This window comes from Gastrolobium bilobum, unplaced genomic scaffold, assembly GCF_033153095.1.
Source record: "Gastrolobium bilobum isolate Gb01-03AN ecotype WA unplaced genomic scaffold, APGP_CSIRO_Gbil_v1 utg2313, whole genome shotgun sequence".
Classification (NCBI taxonomy): domain Eukaryota; kingdom Viridiplantae; phylum Streptophyta; class Magnoliopsida; order Fabales; family Fabaceae; genus Gastrolobium; species Gastrolobium bilobum.
Window position 1 is genome coordinate 189190 of NW_026897042.1, and position 21876 is coordinate 211065.

The 21876-nt window shown below is 34.6% G+C and overlaps 2 protein-coding genes across 2 annotated transcripts; one reads left to right on the plus strand and one right to left on the minus strand.

Annotated features, from left to right (window-relative positions):
• Positions 1 to 6479: 6479 nt before the first annotated feature.
• Positions 6480 to 7875, minus strand: LOC133303644 (uncharacterized). The gene is made up of 2 exons (XM_061503588.1): positions 7608 to 7875; positions 6480 to 7030 (listed from the first exon to the last, which is right to left on the minus strand). Exons 1-2 carry the CDS (start codon positions 7797 to 7799, stop codon positions 6848 to 6850), a joined length of 375 nt encoding a protein of 124 aa, XP_061359572.1. The 5' UTR covers positions 7800 to 7875; the 3' UTR covers positions 6480 to 6847.
• A 5379-nt stretch (positions 7876 to 13254) lies between these two features.
• LOC133303645 (mitochondrial arginine transporter BAC2-like) lies at positions 13255 to 15939 on the plus strand. Its single transcript, XM_061503590.1, has 2 exons — positions 13255 to 13777; positions 15096 to 15939. The coding sequence occupies exons 1-2, from the start codon at positions 13544 to 13546 to the stop codon at positions 15771 to 15773; spliced, it is 912 nt and encodes a 303-aa protein (XP_061359574.1). The 5' UTR covers positions 13255 to 13543; the 3' UTR covers positions 15774 to 15939.
• Positions 15940 to 21876: the final 5937 nt, after the last annotated feature.

Genomic DNA, 21876 nt, shown 5'->3' on the forward strand with positions numbered 1-21876 from the left:
GAAAGCCAAGGCGCAACAGAAGGGAAATTTTGGAGGTTCTGGGCTCAAGAAAAGTGGAAAGAAATGAGGGCTCTCTGGTGTTTGTACATCTATTATCTAGCAAAGTAATTACAGTTGTTATCATGAGGACGTCTCATATTGTGGTCTACTTTATTGCTGAACTGAACCGAGGAATGTCATGATATAAGTTACTTGTTTGTTGTTTTACTATACCTCACTTGGGGTTATGATAATTACATCTGTTTCGTGTCTGTGTGGCTTTGGCATAAGACTTGTACAAGTATCAATGGCTTGGTTTGCAAAATTTTAATTATCAATTCTATTGTGCTCCTACCCCACTGCCAACAGCCTAGCATTGATTGATGAGATCCTTGATTCCAGTTCCTTTGGTTTAGCTTTGGCTTTGTTGTTCATGTCCTTGCCTCAGTCTTTTGCCGTGCTGATGTGCCTATAAAATTCAGCTGCTTCGTTTCTCGTAAGTTTTCTCAAACAAGAAGAATATATATATACATATATATATATATATATATATATATATAGAGAGAGATAGGATCCTTTGACACCGGTGTCAAATTTGAAATTTGACACCTCATCTGAGAGCCATTAGATCAAAAAAGATCAATGGCTCTGATTTGTAAGCATATGACACCGTTGATTTTTCTTGATCTAATGGCTCTTAGATGAGGTGTCAAATTTCAAATTTGACACCGGTGTCAAAAGATCCTACCTCATATATATATATATATATATAGGAGAATAACATCTGTCATTTTAAAGGATGTAGACTTATATCATTTTAGATCTTAACCGTTGATTTTCATCCATCAACGGTTATAATTTATTAGATTAAAATTATTAGTTAATTAATAATAAATTTGGCCCACTAAGTTTGACTCAATAGATTATAACCGTTGATGGACGAAAATCAACGGTTAGGATCTAAAATGATATAAGCTTATATCCTTTAAAAGGATAGATGTTTTTCCCTATATATATATGGGATAAATAAATCTCATGTTGTAGGAATAGCTTTCTCTCATGTCAGTGAGAGCTCGATTTACGTGTTAATATTTTCTTTCATTTTCCTTTTTTATTTAAACTAGTGGGCCCACTTGATTATATGTGTAGGAGAAAAGCTCTGTTGCATGAGAAAATGCAATCCCTATATATATATATATATATATATATATATATATATATATATATATATATATATGGGGCAGGATATTCTTACACCGGTGTAAGAGTTAGAAGTCTTACACTCAATCTTGACCATTGATCCACTTGTATCCAATGGCTCACGTCACTAAAAAATTTGAGCCCTCAGATATAAGTGGGATTAACGGACAAGATTAAGAGTGTAACTTACACTGGTGTAAAATGATCCTAACCCTATATATATATATATATAGGGGGATATATTACAATCTATTTTCGTTTTGCAACTTCTTATAGTTATATTTTAACTGTTGATTTTGTTAATCTGACGGTTATAATTTATTGGGAATTAGTAATTAATTAATAAATGAGATTCAATAAATTATAACCATTAGATTGATAGAAATTAACGGTTAAGATATTGTTTTAAAAGATTGTAAACGAAAATAGATTGTAAGTATAATCTTCTTTATATGTATATGATATAGGATTCTTTGGGAATTTTAGATTAATTAATAAGTGTGATTCAATAAATTATAATACTATTGACGGAAGTCAATAGTTATTGTGAATCTAATAATTATATAATTATTAAGTCATATTTATTTATTAATTTTTAATAAACTGTATCTGTTGACAAAAATGAACTATTGAAATTTGGTATTAAAAGATAGTGTTATATATATATATATATATATCGAGGGTCGGGATCATTTTACATTAGTGTTACACTCTCAATCTTGTTCATTGATCTCACTTATATCTAAGAGTTCTAATTTTTTAGTAATGTGAGCCATTAGATACAAGTGGATCAATGGTCAAGATTGAGTGTAAAATTTATAACTCTTACACCGGTGTAAGAATATCCTACTCTACACACACACACATATATATATATATACATATACATATACGAGAAAGTTTTTGATTCAACTTAGAAGTTTTATTTTCTATATTAGCCGTTGATTTCTCTCCATCTAATATTGTAATTAATTAATTAGTATAATTTAATAAACTATAGTTGTTTGATGAATGTAAATCAATGGTTAAGATGAAGAGTAAGATTTTTAAATTTTTTATTAGAATCAAAAGATTTTTCTTACGCACGCGCACACATATAAGGATATTTTGACTTCAGATTAAGACTTACATTACAAATCTTACTTTTCATCTTAATCATTGATTTCTGTCCATCTAACAATCATAGTTTAAGAAATCATATTAATTAATTAATTATTAATTACAAATTACACTATAAGTGGCAATCGTTGATTTTTGTCCATCAACGGTTGAGATGGAAAGTAAGACTTTTAAATCTTATTCTAGAGTAAAAAAACCCTCCTCTCTCTCTCTCTCTATATATATATATATAGGTAAAATCGTTTTTACAGTCGTTTTTCGTACAGCAACGACAAGTGTATGGTTATGATTTTCCACATTTAAGGTTTTAATCTTTTGTATGGTTATGATTATCTTTTGTATGGTTATGATTCTCCGCATTTAATGCTTTCACATATATATGACAAATATTTAATTGCTGCACGTACAGTAACTGCAGAAAATAAAAATGTAAACTCCATATATATATATATATATATATATATATATATATTATATATATATAGAGCAGATTATTCTTACACTGGTGTAAGGGTTAGAAGTCTTACACTCAATCTTGATCATTGATCCACTTGTATCCAATGACTCACATTACTAAAAAATTTGAGCCCTTAGATATAAATGGGATCAGTGGACAAGATTAAGAGTGTAACTTACACTGGTGTAAAATGATCCTAACCTATATATATATAGAGGTAGGATCCTTTGACACCGGTGTCAAATTTGTAACGACTCTGATTTGTAAGCATGTGACACCATTGATCTTTTTTTATCTAACGGCTCTCAGATGAGGTGTCAAAGGATCATATATATATATATATATATATATATATATATATATATATATATATATATATGGCTTAACATTTCTGCAGCCGCCGTAGATAACACTCTCTACAGCTGACACAGAAAAGTGGATCCCACGGCGTTTTTAAAAAAAAAAAAAAACAAGGATCCGTTGCCGTATCTTAGGATCCGCACACGGATCCTGGCTAGCTGTAGTTACAACAGCTGCATAAATCATTTTGCCATGTATATATATATATATATATATATATATATATAGGCTTATCGTTTCTCAAGCTGCTTGAGACAATATTATCTCGACTACTAAATCATAACCGTGCAAAGATGGATCGATGGTGATAAAAGAAGAGAGAGAAAAAGGGAATCATAACCATTCAAAAATGAATCAATTAATATAAAGAAATAAATAAACAAAAAGACGTAGTTTTGGAGTGACCGTAGATAAATTTATCTCATGAGAAATATTTTTCATATATATATATATATATATATATATATATATATATAGAGAGAGAGAGAGAGAGAGAGAGAGAGATGATAAGCTATAAGTCGGGTAAAAAAATATTTAGTGGTTGGGGAAAAAAAGGACCATTGTAACAGAAGAATTAATTCAGGTCATTTAATACCCACTTTTAATTATTAAATATTTCTTTGGTTTTTATTTTTTTCCGTTTCAAACAAACATGAAGTTGTTTCCACCATTTTTTTTTTAAGTTCGTGGTTTGTCTAATTCATCAATAAGAGAAATAAGCCCCACGTAAAATGAGGCTCTACACCAACATGCTTCAAAATACCGTTATCATGAAGAATATCAGTTCATAACCATTATCATTAAGAATATTAGTCCATAGGTGTTTTTCCTACTCTCTTTGGCCGTTAAATACTCATGTACGTTTTAAAGGGACAACGACCATGTTGTCACTATTTATGAAAAAAATAGCCTAAATGTTTTTCTTTTCAAAATGCTACTTGTGAATCCTGTTACTGAGCCCAGCGGAATCAATTTGGAACAATGACCGTAATGCTACTATTAGAAAAAAATTTACCCAACTATCAAGACTAATAGTAAATTTTTTCAAAGTGTCACGTGTACAGATAGTGAATTTCGTTTGCCGAGCCTGACACCTTTCAAGTGGCAGCGTAATTCGCTATTGATAATAACAAACTACGTGGCCGCGTAATTCACTACTGACAATAACGAACTATGCTTAATTCGCTAGTGGGTATAGCAAACTAAATACAATGATTAGGGGAAAAAAATGGTGGACAAGTTCGCTACTCCCCTAGCGAACTAGGTTAATTTTTTTATATCATACCTAACACACGCATGCCCCATCTTTTCTTAGGTTCTAGTCACATGCATTCCAATTTTCGTTTTTGTTTTTTTCTTTAGACGAGGCCCCTCTCTTTTTTTCTCTCTCTCATGTGTTCTTCTTGCAATTCCCTCCAAAAAACAAAGATCTAGGGCCTCATTGATTTGTGTTTTCAAAAACAGATTTTAGTTTTTAAAAACAACAAAACAAAAAATCTTGTTTGAAAACCTGTTTTCATGCATCCTGTTTTAAAAATCGTGTCTGCTTTTTAGTTTTGGAAATCGAAAAAGCAAAACAAGTTTTACATGTTTTCCAAAGTTGTTTTGTGGTTTTTAGTTTTTTGCGGTGGCAATTTGATAAATAAGGGGATTCGTTAATGACATTTTCGTAATTAAATCGATTTTTATTTTATTTTAAATTATTTTGCGGTGGCATTTTTGTAAATCTGAGAATTCATTAATGGCATTTTTGTAAAGAATTACATCTTCTTTATAACTTTTAAACTAGAGGAAGGATATTGTGACAACCAAGTTGTGTTACTACCAAGTGACTACCAATCAATCTTACCGTTAGATCGATTATATTGATCCAACGGTTATATTTATTTTCATCTTTGTATGGTCATGATTCCCCAAATTTAATACTTTATATTTATTTTCACCTTTGTATGGTTATGATTTCCCATATTTAATGCTTTCACTTTAAATATGGGGAATCATGACCATACAAAGATGAAAATAAATATAACCGTTGGATCAACATAATCGATCTAACGGTGAGATTGATTGGTAGTCACTTGATAGTAACACAACTTGGTTGTCACAATATCCTTCCCCTTTAAACTAACCATATTCAAACAAGTTTTATTGTTTTTTTACTCTCAAAATCAGTTTTCAAACTTCGTTCTTAAAACAATTTTTAAAAACAAAAAAACAAAAACACATTCAAACACACCCCTAATTTTTTTGTTTTTGTTTACATAAAAGTATGAAAGAGAAGACAAGATAAGAGGTATTGGGATGTGTTCTACATTCTACTTGGATAAGGAATGAGTTTCAGTGAGAAAAAGGAAATAATATCTTAAATTTTCATTTTAATTTTGTTTTTCCTAGACTAGAACCTAGGAAAAGATAGGGGTATGGGTGTGTCAGATGTGTAAAAAATAAATCAACCTAGTTCATTAGAGACAGTAGCAAATTTATCCACATCAGACACATGACCTAACGACTTTTTTTTTGTACCGTTGCACTTAGTTCGCTGTGTCCAGTAGCAAAACTCTAAATGGCTGCATGTGTCCTGAACATGCTCAAAACATACTGACATTTTTACCACATAGTTTGCTACTGACAGTAACGAACTACGTGACCACCAAAAGGCTACCACGTCTGCAAATGAAATTCGCTATCTGTTGTAATGAATTTGTATGCATAATATTTTACAAAATTTTACTGTTCACATAGTAATTGAATAATTTTTAAAAAAAAATTGTGACAAAATGATCAGGGTTCCAACCAATTTTGTCACACAATAAAATGCAAAAATCAGCAGACGGAGGGAGTGGTGGAACTTTCACATTCCAATATGTTTGGCCATAAAAGCTCTCACTCAAAATCATGTTGGCATTCTTAGGAGACAAAGGAATTAATTCTGGAACATTGGCATTTTGATCTATAATATTTCGAAAAGTGAAAAAAATGATCGTTATCCCCGTTCTATAATCGTTTGTCATTTGTCATCTATGATCATGCATGCTAATAACTAACGTTGAAAGAAAATAATAATAATCATAAATAAATAAATAAAAATAAAATTGAGTTTAGTACTAAGTAAATGCATGGGCTTAAACGTTGCCCCGCTTCAAATCCAGACCTGCTCATACTTAGCTTTCGTACCAAATAAACAATAACTTGAACATACGGATTACAGTACAAGTGAATACAATCTTAATCGATTGTCAAACTAATTGAACCATTAAGCTCGGATAATAAACTCAAAAGCAATTTAATCTTATGACTAACTGAGTTAACTGCATAAAGGAAAATAATACAATTAACTACTATACTGTAGGGGTGGGTTAAAATCTCCCTTAAAAGACAAAGATCCATTCCTCTATGAATTCACCATGAATAATCCAATCAACATCGAAGCTGCAACTTAAACTAGAAATCCAGGTCCCTCGCAATGATGGTATAAGTGCCAAAAAACGACCAAGAAAAAAAAAATACTTCCAGTATATACTACCAACCATATGTAATACTGCTTTATACCAGGAAAACTTTTTGTTTTGGAAAGAGGGGAAGGGGGAAGATGGAACGAAACCACTTACATAAACTAAGTTATATAAAGATCTTCATATGATACCCTTCATTAAGTTTAACAAGCAGCAGTGTGGCATGTCATATCATATCAAGAAAAATGGAGGAATGAAGACAAGTAAGTCATTCGCTACACTATTGCTGCTCTGGCTTATCTGTCTCCTCCTTTTCAGGATTTTCCTCTTCCTCTTTCTTTTCTTCCTCTTCTTCATCCTCTTCAGGAGGATCTGCAGGCAATGGAGGTGGCAAAGGTGTCTTCATTGGACTAAACTGAGGGAATATATCTGGTCTTCTTCCTGGCTTAGGCCTTTCCCATTCCTACCAGTATATCAACAACCTATCAGCTAGTGTATTGAATGGCCACAAATTGAGAAAGAAAAAAAAAAAGCCAAAAAAGAAATTCACAATCTCACAAAACTTAACATTACCCAAACCCAAATCTGAATATTACTATCAGAACCACCAGATTATGGTCACGAAGAAACTAATTTGTGTTTGATGCATATTGAATGACAGGACAAACAGAACAGTATAGGACAAGTGATTCAATCACATAATAATTTTTCATGACAGAATAATGCAAAATTTATTATAACACATTAACACCCTTTATGTTGTGATTTTTTTTTCACCTAATGGAGCTGAAATAACGAATGGGGTATGAGTTAATCGGTCTTTTTTCCATGATTTTGTAACTTGGTTTAGTTAGTGGGTAACAAAAATTTAGAGATTTATATTAATTAAGAACATAGAAACTAGAGTTAAATAATGTATTAACCTTTTCAACTAAAGTGACATATTATGAATCCTCACTTAATTTCTAAGAAACTAAACCAATTGCATTACTCAGTAAGTGAAATCAAATCCAGAGACTTGAAATTGAAGGAAAACTTACGATTGGGAAATCGAGAGGGGAACGGCGAGTCATCTTCTCCTCGTCGGGAGCCATACGAACCACGTGCCTCTTGAAGCGACGAGTGAGAGAGATAAAGGGTAATCCAAGGTTGCACGAAGAAGAAGAAGAAGAAGAAGAAGATAAAGGCAAATGAGCGATGTTGAAGCAGAGGCTCACCGAACCCATGGCCATGGTTGCGGCTGCGGAACACCTAATCCTAATCCTATTCCTATTCCTCCTTTCCTTTCTACCTCGGATTTTACATTATAATTTAACTCAAGTCGGTTTTGTGGCTCGCTCTATTTTAATTTTTTATTTTTGGATTACTAATAAAGTATTAGATTAGGGGAAAATTCTTTTATTTTATGTATATTATAATTTACAATATCATATTATATATAGAAAACTATTTATCATTTTAAAGAATTGTCATTTTATTTAAAATTTAAATTAAAAATCACTCCCTTTCTCCTCTGTAATTTTCACTGTGGATTTCCTTCTCTCACTTAAAAAGACACAATTTTATATACATTTAAAAGGACACAATTCTATATACATTAAAAAGACAAACATCAAACCCTTATATATATGGAGAGAAATTACCCATAATAGCAGTTTTAGTTGGTGCAATGGAGTTGAATGGGTGAAAAAGAATTTTGATTTGATTCCCATCAATGTCATCTTAAAGATGAGTATAAAACCTTAATCATTGACGCATTTCACACTCAGAAACCCAAAGCTTGTGGGGATTTCTCGGGAGGTAATTATGGTAGATATCCAATATATGTATACGAGAAGGGATCTATTGACTCCGATGTAATACTTAAAAGTTGCACTGTTAGTGTACATAAGATGTGTCTCATGGAGAGTGAAGTATGTTGATCTAGGAGATATCCATAGTAGCAGTGGTAGAGACCAAAGACTAGTGAAGCTTCCCATGTATGTGCATCAAGGGAGAGTGTGTGAGAGCTCTGCATAGAGACAGAGTGACAGCATAGGAGAGGAGTGGTGAAGAAGATCTCTCTCCATGTGTGAGAGGGATATTTAGAGAGGAGAGTCCTCTCTAGCATGGGGAGACCGTTGGTCAACCCCCTTGAGTTGTCTCATCAAGCTGTCCACTGTCAATGTACAGGGGTAGCAGTGCAGGGATGAGGAATGCCCCAGTGGTGAGCCTCTATGGCTTGCCATGGATGCGCTCTAGAAGGTTCTAGATATAGGCTTTAAGAGGTTGGGCCCATCTGGTGGGCCTAAGATAAGTAGTATCCAGAGCAAAAGTCTTGCTCTCTATTTCAACTGTCGATCTCCATTCATGTAATGGTTGGGACAGGGAGTAAGACTTCTAAGTCTTACACGAAAGTAAAATTTAGGGATGAATCTTTTGACTCAGTTGTAAGAATAAGGAATTTTACTCCTTATCTCAACTATCTCGGTGCATCTAACGGTTGTAATTTATTAAATTATATTTATTAATTAATTATAATCCTCAAATATGTGAAAATTAACATATATATGAAGAGTAATATATATTACAAAACCATATTATAATTAAGTCGGTTTTTGGTTTTAGTATTACAATACCATATATTTCACAGACAATAGTCATTTATATTTAAAGTAAAAATAATGAATAAATTCATCTTATATTTATTAAAATTTATTATCCAAAAAAAAAACTTTATTAAAATTTAACTACAAATAAAAGAATAAGAATGATAACTACAATTTCTTATACTCTTTGGCTCTGAATTATTTCACCGAAAGAAGTGAGATTAGATAATTGTTTCACACAGGACAAACACAATCCTTTAAGCATCTCTAGTATTGCATTTCTATATAAGGTCACTGCTGTCTCAGCTGGGTGCCAGGTATCAATTTGACTCGGTCATGCATTGTGCAGTTTTGCCTTCAACAATCTACGAGTTTTTCTATTTTGTTAGGGCAGTTTGGTATAGAAAGATTTGAAATTATGCCTACTAGAGAAGGTGGAAAATGAAATATTGAAAATTATGTCTTGGGAGTCTTGATATTGAAAATTATGAAAATGAGTTCACAAAAGATTGAATGCAACTACTAGAGACTCCATTATTGTTGATTCTCTTACCAAGGAAGCGTGCAATAAAATCTGACTTGGTCCTCCAAAATCTCATCTCTTCCAAGCACATATCAGTCTTTACATTAATCTTCATGGTGAATACCTTCCCTTCATCTATGCAAAACCACTTCTTACGGTATCAATTTCATTCAAGAACAAAATAGCCATTTTTAATCATTTTTATGAGTTCTTGATACAACTTCAGATTCCTTTCCTGCTCTTTAGAGTAATCAATTTTCGGAGCAAAATAGTAGCCCCTTCTTTTGCCGTGAATGTGTGTAGGTTAGATTCCAGCTGTTGGGATTTCCATCAGCCCCATGCATACCTCTATTTTGCTTATGAAATATACTTATTCCCCTATTCCAAATTTATCTGCTGTAATCATAATTGTATATTCTTCATGCTTCTGCCTATTATCCAATAAGCCACTTTATAAGAATTTAATCTTATTATTTAGGGTTGTTAGTTTGTAAGCCACTTTCTTTTTTTTTGGAGTTACCAACCTTAATTATCTCTTTGAGACGAGTTGGCTCCCTCTGGTATCCCCACGAGCTTCGACTCTTTAAGCCGGCTATGAGACTAATCCAGAGTGCGGGGGAACAGTGATGGCTAAAGGTTCAGCCCCCTCCCCAAGAATGCATTCAGCGAAAATCGAACACATATCCAACCCCACTAACTCAGCGCCAAGTTACCAACTGAGCTGCACCCATTGGGTTTTGTAAGCCACTTTCTTAGAATTTAATCTTATTATTTAGGGTTTTTAGTTTGCTATATTACGGGAAAAATGAATAGTAATCCTACAGACAAGAGATTATGGTGGGCCACTTTAAAAGAAGAAAAAGGAAAAAAATAAAAGAAAGTGAGATTTTCGATGTATCAACAGGAATAATGAATAGTGTTCATGTAATATGATAAACTAAAACACATTTATTTTTTGGGATATATTTGTTATGTTACTTGAGAAATAAATAGTTATTATATTAAAAAAAAGACAAGATCAATTTATTGAATAATATATCTTCTCATTTTTTTAATATTATATAAATATAATAATTATTTATTTATCATGTAATATGACAAATAGATTTTGCTTTGTTTTAAACAATTCAAATTATATACTCACTCGTATACGCGTAATCCGTACTCTATTTCGAGAGTTATGAAAAGAAGATTTGGGCCTCGGCCCCTATATGTATGTTTTTTTTAATAAGAGTTCGATGATTGTACCAAAATAATAAGAATAAGAATAAGAATTTGAATTTGATGAAAAGATACGAGAAATGAGATAACTTATGTCAATGGAACCGTGACATCGACATAAGCCACTCAACTTGCAGCTTTGAGACCGAAAGATAATCCTTTCCTTCTTAAGATGACATAAAGAAAGGACCCACAAATATTGAGTAATCAAGTAGTTGGTAATATCCAATTTGAACACTACAAACTTAATAATAACACTAATTTTGGTATTTGAGATAATGTTCCTGTAGCTCTAGTTGTTGATTCAGCTATCCCTTAAAATGTTTTGTGGTGGTTTTTTTTTTTTTTTTTTTTTAGGACAAAGTTGAATTTTTTTCTAAACTTAAAGACTGATATTCCGTTATTTAGGGTCTATTTAATTGTGTTATGATTTTTTTTTAAACTGTTTATAGAAAGTTATGGAAATAGTATTTTCTGTATTTTTCTGTTTTGAAAATTAAAAATCAAAACATAAAATAAAAACACATGTTTTCTAAATTTGGTTCAAAAAACAAAAAAAAAAGAGTTATAATTTTAAAAAATTTGATACAAAACAATCTTTATCAAATGGATTTTTTTTTATTCTGAAAACCAAAAAAATTATTTTTAAAAACAGTTTTCAAACATGGCGTTAATTTCTCCGGTTTAGAATATTCAAATGGCGATTCCTGTGGAAATCAAAACCATCCAATTTTGTCCTTTCCTTTTAGTTTCGTGTTTTTCTCGTAAGAGTGAATTCAATTCAACAACGTCAGTCCAAATATAGGAGTGAATCATTTCATATACTAATTAACATGACTATGTTATATAGGGTAATCATAATCATATATGGGTGAGTTAATGGTGACAAGGAAGGAGAGAAAAAAAATATAAGGATAGAAAATTATACAATCATCATCGTTGATTTAATTGTTAATGATTAAGATCTTCGCACGTAACATGATCATGTTAAATTACACATGAAAGATCCATTTCCGTCCAATATAGGCTCCTGTGGAATGTGGACCATTGATTTGAAGCCGTTGGATAAAGATGCATGTGATATTAACGGATAAGATTATTTACTAGGTACCTGCTTGCCAGACAGTTATTAACTCATTATCGATTTTGAGACCCAGGAACCGAAGTGAACGTGCAGTGTGGGACTTGTTCTAGGCCGATGACAAAGCATTGCACAAGATTGTTAATTTTTTATTGCAGAAGAGGGAAAAGGCAAAAGGGTCTCTAATTCTCTGCTTAAAGTAAAAAAAAAAAAAAAAAAATGAGCTCAAGGATGAAACATCCATTCTCCGGCCAAGGTGCTCAACACTGATGGATTAAAGAGATTGATGGATTTGGACCAAACTAAAACACTCAGCACTGATAGGACCCTCTATAGTAAATAAGATAAAAGAACCACTTTATATAATTACTATGATATATTGTAACAAATAAGGTTTAGGTTCATGGTTACTAACTGTTGGTGTTTCAAGGCGCTGCTGATGTCATAATTTTTAAGAGTTAATTAGTTATTTTTTAAATTGATTAGTCTTTTGTTTAAGAGTTTGTTTACTGCATTGTACTGTTATTGCTTTGTTAGTTTGTTGCTGATTTTGTGGACCAACAAGATCAGCTGGTTAGTAGCAACTGCATGAGCTCAATTTTGTATTTAAAAACAAGTTCATTAATCAAAATAAAATAAACTGTTGCACAATATTGTTTCTGATGTTTGTTTTTCTCATAAATCATCAAGACTAACGCTCCTCTATTCTATGGGAACACTCCACCATAAAAGCCATCATCCAATGTATTTGCAAGAAATTTCGTTTTCACAAGCGATCATAGACTATAAATGCTGGCAGTGTAGGTGATGTCACACTACATAACAAAACCCGTAACTTCGCAGCTTTCCTCAAAAAATCTAGCCCCACATGACACATAAAGACACAGATTGTTGCAACTCACTTGTGCTCCACCATGGTTCAATGCTTTATATAATGCTATCAATTCATAAGGTTGTCCAGAAGTTCGTAAATAAGATTTTTTTCTGCCTTGCACTGAATTCCCTCCGTCATTGTTATTAGTTTTTTGTTTCTGCGGGGCACTGAAACCAATTTCAATTGGGGGCATCATCAAGCAATTTGAAAATGTTATTGAACACTAGGCTAAAAGCAACAACACCATGCGGGAGGGATATGATTGAAGTTTTTCACGTGTAGAGAATGTGTTGGTACACGTGGGGAGGTTGGAGTGGTCGTTTGCCTTTTCTTTGCACTTCAAAATAGCAAACAAAATAGCCACCGGTGGCTTTTGTTTTGGCCTATAATCGAAAAAGCAGAGGTTGGGATTGTCTGTTTTTCTATCCTTCCTTCTTTTCTCCAAGATTGGAGATCTGAAAGTTGATACAAATTTAAAGGTGTTATTACTTTTCGGGTTTGCCAAACAAAAGAAAAAGATTGGAGTTTTAGTGTTTTAAGCTGAATAGAAAATCTCATTAGCAACTCTTGACACGAATCCCGAGGCAGTTTGTCCTGATAGATAATAGTGACAGCAGCGAGATTTGATCCGTTTTAAGTTGTAGTTAATCTAATCCATAGGGTGGTTTGAGGAATGAGAGCAGCAGATAATGGATTTCTGGCCAGAATTTCTTGCAAGCACTTCGGGAAGAGAGTTTGTAGCAGGAGGATTTGGAGGCATTGCTGGTGTAATCTCTGGTTATCCACTAGACACCCTTCGCATCAGACAACAGAGCTCAAATGCTGGCTCTGCATTCAGCATCCTTAGACATATGGTTTCTAGGGAAGGACCAGCTTCTCTATACCGTGGCATGTGCTTACCATTGGTTTCCGTTACTTTTCAGGTCATTTTTCCCTCTCATTACTCAACTGTTTTTATGTTATTTTAGCCTCTTGCAGATACGCCCTCACAAATTGCAGTGGAATTTATGGTGATCGGATCACATGGGGAGTTTATACTTGATTTCATATTGTATCTTATAAACGTGATGTGATGTTGCATGTAGATTATTTTCACAAAAGCATCCTCAACCTACCCATCTTTTTAACGATTTTGGTATTTGTTGTAGGATTCTAAATTTGATTCTGATAGATGATGCGATTGGAAAAAAATTTAGTTTCACTACAGTAGTTTTTTTATTTGGAATATACTCATTGATGGGAGTGCTTTATTCCCTTTTGAAAGTCACTTTCTCACGGCTTTTAATTTGGGAATTTTGTTTTATAATAGAAATAGAATCATACGAGTCCTTTTTGGCTTTTGTTCTTGAATCATGCGAATACTTTTTCTTTTTCTTTTTCCAATTCAAGCAAATATTGAACTGAATTTTCGATTGAGCCAATAGCTGTGTGAAGTTCTAGTGATCTGTCCACGATGTTAGGTAGGAAATGAAGATGGCTTGTTCTCCAATGCCTCACAATGAGATCCCACAAAATCATGATTGTGCTCTTTACTGATTTACATTTTTAGTTAGGCATTCAAAGATTTCCAAAAGTTTTCATTTTTTGTAACCCCAAAATCGTGACACTAGCATCCCGACAGATTCTTCCAGCCATGAATTTTCAATTTTGACATTGATTCTTGTCACCCACCTACTGTTTCGACGTGGAACAGTGTGCATGTGTATCTTCTGGCCATTGTTAGAATATAACCCTTAGGATGGCCTATTCCTTTTTGTTGAGATATATAGTTTCACATTAGTTGTATGTGCAACTAATGTGGAGTTTATAAGGTTTTGGGCACTCCCACCCTTTGAGCTAGCTTTTGGGGTGGTGTATCCCAAGGTTCTTTACATGGTATCAGAGCCTCGCCGCCCCCCACTTTCTCTTGTGGCATTTCTTAGCACAAGTAGGCTAGACCTGTTGCATTGTCTACTCTTCAAGCCCAATGGGCTCTTGTGTGAGGGGGCGTGTTGAGATATATAGTCCCACATTGGTTGTATGTGCAACTAATGTGGAGTTTATAAGGATCTTGGGCACTCCCACCCTTTGAGCTAGCTTTTGGGGTGGTGTATTCCAAGGTTCTTTACACTTTTAAATGTTTTGACATAAGTATGTCAATGTTTATTTTGTTCATCTTCACTTCTTAATATAAAATGTAAGTGCCAACTGAAGTTCATTGTCTCTCTCACATTGATTATTCTTTTGTTTTTTTGGTAGCAGAACGCTTTAGTTTTCCAAACTTACGCAGTTCTCTCAAGGGCATTTGACTCGTCTGTTTCTGCTAAAGACCCTCCTTCCTACAAGAGTGTTGCTCTAGGAGGAGTTGGTACCGGTGCTCTACAAAGTCTATTGCTTTCCCCTGTAGAGTTGGTTAAAATTCGACTTCAACTGCAGAACACAGGCAAGTTGACAGAACCCCAAAAAGGTCCTGCAAGTGTTGTTAAGAGTATATGGAAAAAAGAGGGCCTTCGAGGCGTGTATCGAGGACTTGGCATCACTATGATGAGGGATATACCTTCTCATGGTTTCTACTTCTGGACATATGAATACATGAGGGAACAGTTTCACCCGGGTTGCAGAAAAAGTGGTCAAGAAAGTTTGAATACTATGCTAATAGCTGGAGGATTAGCTGGGGTAGCTAGCTGGATTTGTTGCTACCCTTTTGATGTTATAAAAACAAGATTACAGGCTCAAACACTCTCTTCTCTAAAATATTCTGGTATTTTTGATTGCTTCAAAAAGAGCATTAAAGAAGAAGGATACGTTGTGCTATGGAGGGGTTTAGGAACTGCAGTTGCCAGAGCGTTCCTAGTGAATGGTGCCATATTTTCTGCTTATGAGATTACACTAAGGTTACTGTTTAACAATGGAAGTATCCAAATGAAGGAAACAATTTAGGAGAATTACTCCTCCGCGTGTTTTTTGGGGCGATACACCCCCTGGGATAACCCAATCGAGTAGCAGGTGTGTTAAAAACAATGAAAATTCAGATTTGATATTCAATAACCATTACTAGATGTAATCGCCAGATATTTGATAATTGATATTCACTACATGATGTAATTGCCGAAACATTTATTCTTCTTCTGTTGATTGATTGTTAAGCCTAAATGTATGGAGAGTTACAGCATCAACCAAAAATTAACAAATTTCACACAAAAAAGAAACTGATTTATTCAAAATTTCACATACGGAGACCAACCAATTCATCTCAGAAACTCAGAGCAACTAGATGCAAGTTAAGGTCTACAATTAGAGAGCAGATCAGAAAAACCAAAAGAGGCATATTCCATATACCATTACTACAAAAATGGACTCGTTATCCATAACCACAGTCCACATATACAATCCTCAGTGAAACAAGTTTTATGTATTGTATACAACTAAACGAGTAATAGAATTAATACATGAGTACTAACACACTAAGAATTTGCATCACCAGTGGCAGGGGTCAGAATGCCCCAAAATGAAACACCGGGAGCCTACCCATTTGCTTCGTTTGCGCAACAAGAGCGTGGTACCTCTATCTTCCTTGGGAGAATGTGTAAACCTCATGGTAGTCCATGTTACTCAGCATCTTCATCTCATCCATTAAAGATTTCACATTCGTCACGGTCTTGGCAACGTGTTGTGCAAAGCCTCGCCGAGATTTTGTGCCCCACACACAAAGGGCAGCAGAAGTCGAACTTCTTTATGTGATTATTGTTACATGAAAGCTCGATGTAATCGACCCCAATAATTTCAAGAATCCGGGTTTCCATGATATGCCTGTTGGGTATGGCTCATACTTCACATGATGATGTTGGCCCTAATTGTCGGGGTCAGCAGAAAGGCAACTGTGGTCCCGCTCCCAGTTGAGCGGGCGGGGGTCCGGGGGGCAGCGCCCTCAGGCCCGTAGAGGCTAGGTAATGTTTAGGCCTCTGTTTCTATTGTAATTTTCTTAGCAGTTTGGGCTTGGGCCCATGAATAGCTGCTGTTAGGGTTTCTTGTAATCCTATTTATATTTGCCTTGTAAACCGAGAGACTTGTAACGAGTGGCGGTGAGGTGAATATAGTAGAGACAAGCTGGACGTAGTCTATATTGGGTGAACCAGGGTAAATTATCGTGTCAATCTCTCTACTCTTATCTCTTTTTCTGTTTTCTCGATTCTGTGTGATTGTCGATTTCCAACAATTGGTATACGCACGCTCTGACAAAAATGGAATTGAAACATTTTTGATAGCTTGAGCGACGGATCGTTCATGCTGAAAATGTCATATTGGTATAGCCGAAATGGTGACAGCGCAGACACCTGCTTCTTCTGCCATCATAGCTTGTTCAAGGTTACAGACTTGAACAAACACTATCTGGTGATGAGAGCGAGGTTGTTTGATTTGGCAGTGCCTTGTTCAGGTGTTTGTGAAGACGGTAGAATGAATCGAAGAACAGAGAAAACAAAAGTATTGTCTTGAAAAGAAGAGAAACTTTTATTCATTCACATATGCGTTTACACTATTTATACATGTAGCTAAGCTAAACGTTATTGCATTGAAATTTAAAAGTCTCTTGACCGCCACGTAGTTGACTTCTTACTGGTCTCACACGTGCAATCACAAGTTTTGTTGCTTCACTTGAGCTTGCCACATATTGCCAGTTTTTATTACAAATAAAATAAAATCATATAATTATCAAATTTATAATAAAAATCTCTCTTTTGTGAAAATATGGTTGATACTTTTAACGAAATATTATTTTAACGAATATTATAAAATCAAATCGAATAATATCATATAATTATCAAATTTATAATACAAATCTTTCTTTATGAAAATATGGTTGATACATTTTGATGCATAATTTGCAAAAATGAGCCAAAATGATCGCTGTTCTTGTTCTACAACCGTTTGTCATTTGACATCTACATCATGCATGCTAATAACTAAAGATGCAAGAAAATAATAATAATAATAATAATAATAATAACAAATAAATAAATAAAAATAAAATAAAAACGAGTTTAGTACTAAATAAATGTACTGGCTTAAACGTTGCCCCGCTTGAAATCCAGACCGACTCATACTTAGCTCTCGTACCGAATAAACAATGAACAAAAGCGTCACAGTACAAGTTAATACAATCTTAATCGATTGACAAACTAATTGAACCACCTTAGCTCAGATAATAAATTCCAACGTAATTTAATCATTTAACTAACTGAGTTAACTAATTAAATGAAAATAATACAATTAACTACTATCCTGTAGGGGTGGGTTGAAATCCCCCTTAAAAATAATGAATGGGGTATGAGTTAATCGGTCTTTTTTCTATGATTTTGTAACTTGGTTTATTTCACCAAAAAAGTAAAAAAAAAAATTTAGAGATTTATATTAATTAAGAACATAGAAAGTAGAGTTGAAAAGTTATTCTATGGAGTAAATAATGTGTTAACCTTACATATTATGTAGAAACTACACCAATTGCATTACTGCGTAAGTAACTGAAATGGACTCATAATGATCGATGTTTAGTGAATACATGAGTGCCAAAACAAAAAATGTATCCCATATCATTAACCACATGTACAATCACATATACATGAACTAAAAATTCTCAGTGACATGAACTAAAAATTTCATCAACAGATGACTCATCACCACCAGGATTGGGACCTGCCCTTGCGTCAGCCAATCCATGGCTTAAGTCAGCCAACATATGAGGCGCATTGTAGTACTTAACAGCCTTAACTAGATCCATAATGCGAATGAAAGAATCTCCACAACGAAAAACACAATTTCCCACAAAAATTCCATGACATCCCAAATGCATCATCATCGGCAGGGGTCAGAATGCCACCAGAAGCAAAATGAAACACTGGGAGCTTAAACCTCATGGCCGTCCATGTTACTCAGCTTCCTCATCTCATCCATTAAAGATCTCATATTCGTCACAGTCTTGGCAACGTTCTCTGAACCAGATCTCACATCACCTTGCACCCTTATCACTGACGCATCTTCGCTAATCCTCCGCAAAGCCTCGCCAAGTTTTTGTGCCCCATTGATAGTAATGCACTTGCGAATGAGTCCAATAAGCCCAAGTCACTGGATGAGCATGCGGAGTACCACTTAGAAGAACAGGAGGAAGAGAGCAGTGGGTTTCGGTCTAGTCCTAGATGGGCCAAACGCCATAGAGCCCAACCAAAGTGGATGAAAGATTACAAGATAAAGTGAGGGTACCAACTGTCAACACGTGGAGGACGTTAGGAATAGGAGTGACTGAGTTGTTATTTGTTATTGTTGCATTGTTATTCTGTTAAGGATGTATTTATGTTATTGCCTTGCTGTAGTGAAGTCATGCGTAGGAATCTTATCGCTATATTATCTTTCTGTTAGGACCTTTGTATAAAAAACCCCTATTGCATTCAGAATGAATACAGAGATTTGAAAATTTAGCCAACTAAGGCTTTTAGAGGTTCCATTCAAAATGATCGATGTTTAGTGAATACATGAGTGCCAAAACTAAAAATGTACTCCATATCATTAACTACATATACAATCACATATACATGAACTAAAAATACTAAGTGACATGAACTAAAAATTTTCATCAACAAATGACTTAAGTCAGCCAACATATGAGGCGCATTGTAGTACTTAACTAGATCCCTACCGCGAATGAAAGGATCCCCACAACGAAAAACACCATTTCCCACAAAAACTCCATGACATTCCAAATGCATCATCATCATCGGCAGGGGTCAGAATGCCACCAGAAGCAAAATGAAACACTGGAGCTTACCCATTTGCTTTGTTTGCACAACAAGAGCGTGTGGTACCTCTAACTTCTTCGAGAATGCGTAAACTTCATGGTCGTTTATGTTACTCAGCATCCTCATCTCATCCATTAAAGATCTCACCTTCGTCACAGTCTTGACAATGTTGTCAGTGAGCATGCAGACTACCCCGAAGAAGAACAGCAGGAGGAAGAGAGCAGTGGGTTTCAGTCTAGTCCTAGATGGGCCAAATGCCATAGAGCCCAACCAAAGTGGATGAAGGATTACAAGATAAAGTGAGGGTACCTACTACAACACGTGGAGGACGTTAGGAATAGGAGTGACTGAGTTGTTATTTGTTATTGTTGCATTGTTATTCTGCTAAGGATGTATTTCTGTTATTGCCTTGCTCTAGTGGAGTCATGCGTAGGAATCTTATCGCTATATTATCTTTCTGTTAGGACCTTTGCATAAAAAACCCAATTGCATTCAGAATGAATACAGAGATTTGAGAATTTAGCCAACTAAGGAGGTTCCCTTCCCTCAAAGAAGGTTATCACCCACACACAAAGGGGCAGCAGAAGTCGAACTTGTTGATGTGATTCTTGTTGTCTACTATAGGAAGAACCTCGCTCTCGTCGATGTAATCGACACTTCTAGTCCTTATCCCAAAAAGTCAGTCTCCATCTCATATTACTCATTTCAGACCCATTTCTTTATGCCCGGTTATCTACAAGATATTGAGTAAAATAGTGGTTACGAGACTAATACCAGTCATGATGAAGGTAATATCCCCTATGCAGGCTAGCTTTGTTCCACAAAGGCACATACAAGATAATATCATAGTGGTGCAAGAAATCATTCATACTATGCATCGCATAATAGGAAATAAAGTCTTCATGGCTATAAAAGTGGACCTCGAGAAGGCATATGACAGGTTAAACTGGAATTTTATGAAAAATATTATGCATGAAATGAAGCTCCCTAAAAAATTAGTTGATATTATTTTGCAAGCAATTTCCTCCACAAGAATCAATATCTTATGGAATGGTAGTGTAACTAAGGAGTTTCAGCCTACACGTGGGATCAGACAAGGGAATCCGTTATCTCCATATCTTTTCGTTATGGCAATGGAAAAGTGTTGGAAATTTGGGTTGCTGTCTCTGATAAGAATGGATAGGGGATATAGTGAGGTTCTAGTCAAATGGGTCCCGCCAGATGCTGATTGAATTAAGCTATATACAGATGGTGCTTCAAAGGGTAATCCTGGTAGGGCTGCTTGTGGGGGGCCGATTCGTGGGTCAGATGGAAAATGGTTAAATGCTTTTTCTTACAGGGTGGATTTTTACAATGCTTTAACTGCTGAATTATGAGGGATATTTAAAGGGCTGGAACTTGCTTGGAATGATGGTTCGAGGAAAGTTATACTAGAAAGTGATTCATGTACTGCTATCACTCTTCTCACCAAATCTGGTGATGCATCTTGTAAGTAGGGGTGTCAATATAGGTTTTGACACGCGGGTCGATCCGCGACACGACACGAAAATTCGTGTTCGGGTTGACCCGCAAAAAAATTCGTGTCGTGTTCGTGTTGAAAAAAATGACACGTAAAAAATTCGTGTCGTATTCGTGTTAATGTATTCGTGTCGACCCGTATTTTTTTAAAATTATTTTATTTTTAATTTTTTAATTTCGATCTATTTTTTTTAAAAAATTTGTCAATTACTATTTTGCGTGTTATTCGTGTCGTGTCAACCCGCAAAAAATTCGTGTCGTGTCAGTGTTAAAGATTTTGACACGAATAAAAATTCGTGTCGTGTTAGTGTTGATGTATTCGTGTCGTGTCGAATTCGTGTCGTGTCAACCCGTTTTAACACCCCTACCGGTAAGTCTCGACTTGTGACTCGGATATGGGAATGACTATCAAATAACTGGATAGTTCAACTGGTGCATACATATAGAGAAAGTAATTCTTGTGCGGATTGGCGGGCTAATTTTTTGCGAAAAAGGATGGAACAAGAGGACTATTTGACTTTCCAATCTCCTTCTCCTGATATTAAATGGTTGTATTTTTCTGATTTTAGTTCTGTTCATGAGACTATAATTTTTAAAAATGGATATCAAACATGCCTAAAAACTCTTTAAATGTAAAATTCAAATAATAACAATTTTCTAAATAGAATTATAATTTTGTTTGGTAGTCGAATTATAATTTATTAAGCAATGTTACAGTGAATTAAAGTGTATGAAAA